The 7,401-nt window shown below is 42.7% G+C and overlaps 1 protein-coding gene across 1 annotated transcript; it reads left to right on the top strand.

Annotated features, from left to right (window-relative positions):
* The first annotated feature begins 1,421 nt into the window (after window positions 1–1,421).
* shbg (sex hormone-binding globulin) lies at window positions 1,422–6,897 on the top strand. The gene is made up of 8 exons (XM_030430065.1): window positions 1,422–1,994; window positions 3,217–3,314; window positions 3,532–3,721; window positions 4,225–4,386; window positions 5,305–5,461; window positions 5,665–5,801; window positions 5,957–6,161; window positions 6,404–6,897. Exons 1-8 carry the CDS (start codon window positions 1,893–1,895, stop codon window positions 6,535–6,537), a joined length of 1,185 nt encoding a protein of 394 aa, XP_030285925.1. The 5' UTR covers window positions 1,422–1,892; the 3' UTR covers window positions 6,538–6,897.
* Window positions 6,898–7,401: the final 504 nt, after the last annotated feature.

The raw sequence follows: 7,401 nt of genomic DNA, 5'->3' as shown, positions 1-7,401 counted from the left end.
ATTCATGATTTAAAGTCAGCCAGTAGTTTTTCAGCATGTCTAGACACCGAATTAACCCAAATGTCACAGTTTGAGTTGGTAAATTAGGTAAAGCACAGATGTTGCTGATAAAATCAAGGATGGCTCTGCTCTGCGCAAATGTCCCAGCATGCCATGCGCTAGTATGCCCATGAATGGAATGCAGGTGTCGTTAGTGCTATTGTTGACACCTGTGCTTTTCCTGCCACGACGTCAACGTGTCTGCGGTGAAAACTGACTCAAAGACAGTAAATTGACAGATGTCAGAGTTTGAGTGCGGACGCGAGCGAGATAAATGTTACGTTTTGTCGCGATTTGACATTTAAGATTAACTTCAAATGCGCGACGACTGCATGACAACGTGTTGTTGACTGATTATTCATCTCTGTGGGTTGCACTTTTCCTAGTACTTCTCACTTCCTGGAATGACTATCAAAGGAGCACGGGTCCCCTCTCATATCTCTCTCTCTCCCTTTCACTCTATGACACACACACACACACACACACACAGGGGCGTAGGACACCGGGGGGATAAAGGGGCACGAGTGTTAGGACTGGGCACCAAACCCAGCACTTTTAAGGGTACAGACGGAATTACAGTGGTACTGATGAGAACTGCTTTTGGTTTTATCCAATGAATGTGAAAACTGAAAAGGGAGAGCCGTCATCATTGGGATGTATTTTGTTTTATGTCAATCCAACTGCACAAATGTGGGCTAAAGTGTTTTTTTTGCATGCACCTGGTCGTCAACCAAAGGCCGTAGAATATGTCATGAGCTATGGGGCAGAATAGATGTTTATTTTTTAGGTTAACTGTTCAGTGTATCAGATTTTTAAACTACCTCTCAGCATTGGTAACGTGGCATATTGCTGCCCTCCTCGGCTTGTTATTATTTTTTTGCATAGTCCAGTATTGTGCTAATATGCACATCAGTTTCCACATTTCAGTCTAGTTATCAATCTGGGGTAAAGTGCACAGAGTAAAGGCCATTTCTGCCGCTGCTTCCAGGTCTCTGATCAGCTTCTTCCTTTGAAGTAATCCAGGTCGTATTTGGTGACTTATTTTTAACTCTGCCAAGCAAGTTCTATTTTCACCCAGGTCCCTTGTTGGTTCGTCAGCGCGATTGCACAGAAACTACTGAAAGGACTCCCGAGAAACCTGCATGTAGGATGGCGTCTCGGATCTTAATTTACCAAATTTCATTATCGGTATCGGTTCAGATGTGAACAGTACCCGACACTGCTGAGTGCACAGCTGAGCAGGACCCAGACGGATGCTTCGGTGAAAAGCCATGGATGTGCCGAGGGACCAATAGACGATGTGGGTGAACAGGGTCCAGAATTTTTATATTACGCCCCTGCACACACACACACACATAGCCAGCGGTGGTGAATCAAGGTTTGTGTGTGTAATGGGTAAACACACGTCAATGGTCTGACTAAGGTCACTCACCCAGCCTGCAGTCGTGTCCACTCTACACGAATCCTCACATCGCCGGGAGATCGACGGACTGGTGGAAACGCACATTTTTATTACAAATTCAGTTGGCTGAATTTGTGATCAATAGGCCTCATATCTTAACTGTCCCTAACTGACATCTCTTTGTTGCATTTCTACTTCTGTACCACAACCACACAACCATGAAGTTCCACTCCTGGAGATCAATAACCTGCACTGGTCAAGGCACGATTGCCCTCTGGACCTCAGGACAGTGTTCGCAGCACACGCCACCGCTTTCACACACAGCTCCGGAGTCTCTCTGCTGCTCGTTCCACTGCCAACACCTCAGGGAAGCCTCGAGTCTGCAGACCACCCAAGGGCTTCGGGAGAGTGCACACTGGGAGGCCTGCAGGGTGTGTGAATGCACTGAAGGATGGCCATGTTTTGGAAAGAAATGGCAGGTGGACTACTGCTCACTTTGAGCCTCGCTCTGCTGGTGCGGGGAGCCGAGGGGCAGGGGAACGGACGGGATAAGGTATGTGCCCGTGCGCCCAGAATGAGAAGTTCACTGGGCACCATCTGGTAGCCTCAAGAGCTTGTCACCTATTAGTGATCTTCAAAAACAGTTTTAAAAAGAATGGAAATCCTGATTACTGTGACCGGTGATGGAATGTAACTAAGTATATTTACTCAAAAACTACACTTGGGTACAATTTGTACTTAACCTGAGTATTTCCATTGTATTTTTTTTTCTGTCTGGGTCCTTTATACTTCCACTGCCATAACCTTTGGAAGTAAATGTTGTATTTTTTACTGCACGACTATATTTGATCATTTTAGTTACTTTGCAAATTACGTACTGCATCAGAGGCAAAGTAGCGATTTTATTTTTCGATGAACTTAATTGATCAGCAGTCAGATAAAAAAAAACATTAGTCATGCTATTCATGGCATATAGATAGAAATATATGTTTATTTTACTTTTACTTGTACTTTCGATAGCTAAGTACATTTAATATCTGATACTTTAAGTCTTTTTTTTACTTTAGTATTATTTGTGTGAGTGACTTTCACTTTTACCAAAGTGATACTTGAACACTTTCTTTACTTTTGCTTTTTCTCTTTTACTTTTACATCATTTGCTTTTTTAAGAGTGACTTTTGAGTACTTTCTCAGAGCTGCTTTAATCAGGAAAAGGTCACGCACTCCCTCAGCAGTGGGAAATATGTGTCTCTGAGCCACTAAGGACATTTTAAAAAGATCGTAGTGACACAAAAAACTGAGTTTTTGATAGCTCGATATGAAATCGTAAAAAAAAAATCAGTCAACTCATACTGTATTCATTTTAGATGCCAGCTGAAGAGGAGTTTCCTGGTATGTTCAGTCGGAGAACTTTGCTCAGTTTGTGGGTGGACAAATACACAGCCAACTGTTTTTTTTTCTTTTTTCTGATTTACCTCAATGAATGATTTTATGCTACTAGGTTTAGCCTAGCCACTGTATACTGATACACTGCGGATGGCTCCCTTGTAAATGACTCCACATTGATTTTGCACTTCATTACCACTTAAGAATTTGTGTGACCACACTACCCTCATTAAACAGCAATTAAACTCCCCTGCATTAAAATTAGATTATAACGTTTAATCAATAATTGAATAAAAGTTCCTCACCATATGTGGAAGGAAATACTGAAGCAGAGTTTGAGGAGCTGAATTGAAGGATGGGTTGTTAAATGAGTGCCTTGTGTCTTCCAGAAACAAGTGTCAGGCGGGGCGACCATCTACCTCGGACAGGACAGAGACTTCTGGACTCCACTGATCCACACAACAGTCAACCTCAGTGATATCAGGAGGTATGTCTGCGGGGGCAAACCACTGCACAACCAAGGCTTCACGTCAAATACTCCCTGACAATCTGCAAAGAAGGCTCTTGCAAATTTGAAAAATGAACTGGTGATCCTGCCCCTTTATTTTAGATATCTTACTGAGTGAAAGAAAAAGAAAAAACACTCGTTTCCATTCATTCTTTTGGATTTGACACTGTTCTTTTCTGTTTTCCCATCTCTCTAGTATCAAGTCAACCTTTCAGTTAAGGACGTTTGACCCGGAAGGTGCAATTTTCTACGGAGACACCAAAGACGGGCTGGACTGGTTTGTTCTGTCCCTAAAAGACGGTATTCCTCTGATGCAGATCAGCAAAGGAGACGTCCACGTCAGCGTGTCCGGCGGCCCCAAACTCAATGATGGAAAATGGCACAAAGTGAGTTTCCAGTGAATTTTTTTCTAGTGAATCAAGTGAGAATGTCTTGAAGCAACACGGAGCTCAGAAACGAGTCATTTTGCGCTGGAAACATGTGAAATCTCCTCAGTTTTGTTGAGGATTTAAAGGTGCATTATGTAGTTTTAGGGAAGAAATTTTGACTTGTGTTCTGTGTTTGACTTTCTTCATATGTGGCGGACCCTGCCATCTTTCTAGCTTCAGATAGTGTTCTGGGACCTTATCCTGAGAACAGCTGGTTTATTCAGTTATGAAAAAGATAAATATTTCGGAGTATATGTAACTACCTCGTTTTTACTGCAAATATTCAAATTTCTTTACTTAACTGGTTCTCAAAAATGACAAAGTAGTTATTTTATTTATTTATACAGCAATAATCTTAAAGTATACTGGTGATATTGTGTAGTTTCCCAAAATCGGTGACCATGTGTTGCAAGGCAGGGACTCTTAGTCTGAATTCTTCTTGTGTTCCCGGTGCCACCAAGCTGGAGGTGAGCAACCAAGGGAAGTTTGTGGTTCTAGAGGTGGACGGCTCAAACGGGCTGGTGGTGGGAATGCAGTCCGAACAGACAGAGGAGGTCCTCACAGGTAAACTCCGGCTGGCCCTCGGCGGGATCCTGATCGACAAGGAAGCGATGATTGTTCAGGTATCGTGTTGGGATAAAATCTACTTTTATCTGTCTCATTCAATAGATGAACAGATTTTTTTTGAGGGGGGATGATTAAAGGGACAGTTCCACCCAAAATCAAAACCTTGCATTTTTTTACTCTCTGGTGTTGTGTTAATCCATCTAGATTGTTTTGGTCTAGATTGAGTTTGATGGCTCTAACTACTCCCTCTAGAGGCTGCTTCCTAACAACAAATGTAAAAATGGGCCATAATGACCTGCTTGATTTTTCTACCTTAATGTGTGTTACTCTTAGGAGACCAGGCTGGGATACATAGCACTAAAGGTACAAGAGAAAAAAATGTGTTTTGATTTGTGGGTGAACTGTCACTTAAAAGGTAGTAAGGATGACAGCCTAACAGTTACTGAGGATATCCCTTGATAAATAAACACTGTGTTAAACAATTTAGAGCTCACAAACAAGACCTCGTGTTGGGATTCAACCCTTCGACATTTAAAAGACAGCTCCATGGTGGCCGCATCGACTTCTGTGTTTTTGAGCCTTTAGTCGTCGTCTCTGTCACTTCCGTTTTGGACACCACCACAAAATTCTGACTCTAAGAAACCCTTTTGTCCGTCTCTCTGAAGGACTAACGCCAGGAAAATTACTTTTCCGTCGGTGTTCTAAAAATTGAAAATTGATCACACTGTACTCTGGCTGCGGCCTTGTGCTGGAAATACACCTCTTACATGACTCGGTGTCGACATTTGCTGAGCCATCGTTGGTAATAGAGCAGACACACTGCCATAAAGTGGGTTTATGAATTACAGATCATTTAGTTTTGACTCAGCAAGGGTATGTTGGGTGTTTGTTTTTGTCTAATCACCCTGTAGGGACTTTGACAATGTCCACTGCAGTTCACTCCGGTAAACTCATTACTGCTTGCTTTGCTGCAGTTCGAGCCTCACTTGGATGGCTGTGTGCGTGAAGGCAACTGGCTGAACCTCAGCGTCCCCTGGGACACAGAGGCGGAGGAGCTCTGGCCCTGCCATCAAAACGTGCGACCTGGCAGCTTCTTCCCTGGCACCGGATTTGCGGTTTTCAACACCTCAGGTGGGAGCATTGTGCTTGATTTTACAAGATAAGTGCACTCTTTTAAAGAATCGAAAGCTTCCAAACAGGCCTGGAGCGTTACACTCCTGTCGAATAAGTTGCAGCTTTTTTTTCACTGTCAGCTCTAATTAGACGTAATAAACAATAAATTAACGACAAATGAACTCCATTAATTTGGTGAGTTATTCCTCTGTCCTCTGCAGTTTTCCCCATCGAGGCAGATCGTGTGGTCATGGCCGAATTCTGGGGAGATTTCAGTAAGATGGATGGAACCATTCTGAGCATCAGGGCTCCTGGGCAAGAGCTGATGTTCGCTTTAGTGGCCAATAATACAACTGAGGTATGCACGTGAATGATCATTCCCAGCGTAGTAGAAGTCAGTGTGACTTCACAGCTCACATGTACGTTTGCGTCGTCACACATGCACAGGAACACATTTACAGACACACGCACGACGTGAAGTTTTTCTCCTCCGTCTCTCCCTCGAATTTGCAGGAGGTCACGCTCACTTTCGGGGAACAACGGATCAGCGTGAAAGACACACTCAAGAAACTGGCGATAACCTTTCAGGCGGATTCACTGCGAGTGCTTCAAGATGAAGACGAATCAAAGACCACTTCGCTTTCTGTCGGTTCGGAGAGCCGCCCCGGTTACTTGAACATGTGGAGAGAGGGTCGACTTGCTGTTGGAGGTCTATTAGGTGAGATTAAACAGCGGTGTAGTGTCTCAAGATCGTAGATATTTTCAGATATTTGATTTGATTCGCAGAAAGAACGCACAGTAAAACTTGTGTAACAAAATAAACACAGGAAAGCATAAGAAAACAACCAGCTGCAAGATAATATGCACCAATGAAACTCACTGATTAGGCAAGATCAGGAGCTTGATAGAGTGCAAACTCAAGGTCACTTGTGTTTCTTCTTCCTTGTTTTCATTTTCCAGGCGACGGCGAGGACGACGCGGGCTCCCAGTTCTTGACAGGCTGCCTGGAGAAGCTTCAAGTCCAAGAGAAGGATTTAGACCTGGATTTAGCCGTCAAACACGTGTCAGTGTCCTCTCACAGCTGCCCTGCATAGACCATGAAAGCATGCACGTACAGCATGTGGACTAGATGTTTGCGTCGGATTCCTCTGGATTAAAAATGACATTTAAACAAGTATGTATTGTGAAAAATTGTCTACTCAATATGCTACAGAGACACAGCACCCTCTACTGGTACCCTCTTATCGGGTCACTTACAGCCAAATGTGGTATTTCTCCCTATTAATCTCTAAAATGTGGAGACTTCGCAATAAAATATGAAGATGTTTTCCAATGGATATCGCACCCATTAACTCCATCCCAAGAGAAAATGCTGATTTATGTGTGATGTGAGGGGTGTTGTGACCTTGGTGCCTGCAAAGGTATATTTCTGAATAAAATATGATTCTCCTTAATACGGTTATTCATGAATGTTCCTTTTGAGGCAAAATAAAGGCCAGCAGTGCTTTAAGGTGATATAAAACACGAGATTAAATGCTGATGATGGATGCTGAGTGGGGTTTGAGTGAGACAGATATTTAACGCATGGATTTTGCTCCCCCTAGTGGCTTGAGTCAAAACATCCACCAGTAAAACAGTAGATTAATGTAAAATAAAAAATGTTGCTTATGATCTAAGAATATATGGAGTATACCTTTAAGAGGCAAACATACATGTGCCATTGCCAGGAATCTAAGGTTCTTTTTTAAAATTCATTATCTGTCCAATGCTCATGAAGATGAAATATTCTTCATATCACATTAAGATTAATCATCAATACTGTTTATGGTTTTTCTGCTCTTTGTTGTCATAAAGGTCAACAGAGGGCACTGTCTGATTGACACACGTGTACTACACCTTCATGTTGAATTAACAAATCATGAAAAGACTAGAAAATCAGTGGACATTACATTGTGGTA

Source organism: Sparus aurata, chromosome 10 (assembly GCF_900880675.1).
Source record: "Sparus aurata chromosome 10, fSpaAur1.1, whole genome shotgun sequence".
NCBI lineage: Eukaryota > Metazoa > Chordata > Actinopteri > Spariformes > Sparidae > Sparus > Sparus aurata.
The sequence above is the reverse complement of the archived record's forward strand: the minus strand, read 5'-3'. Positions and strand labels throughout refer to the sequence as shown.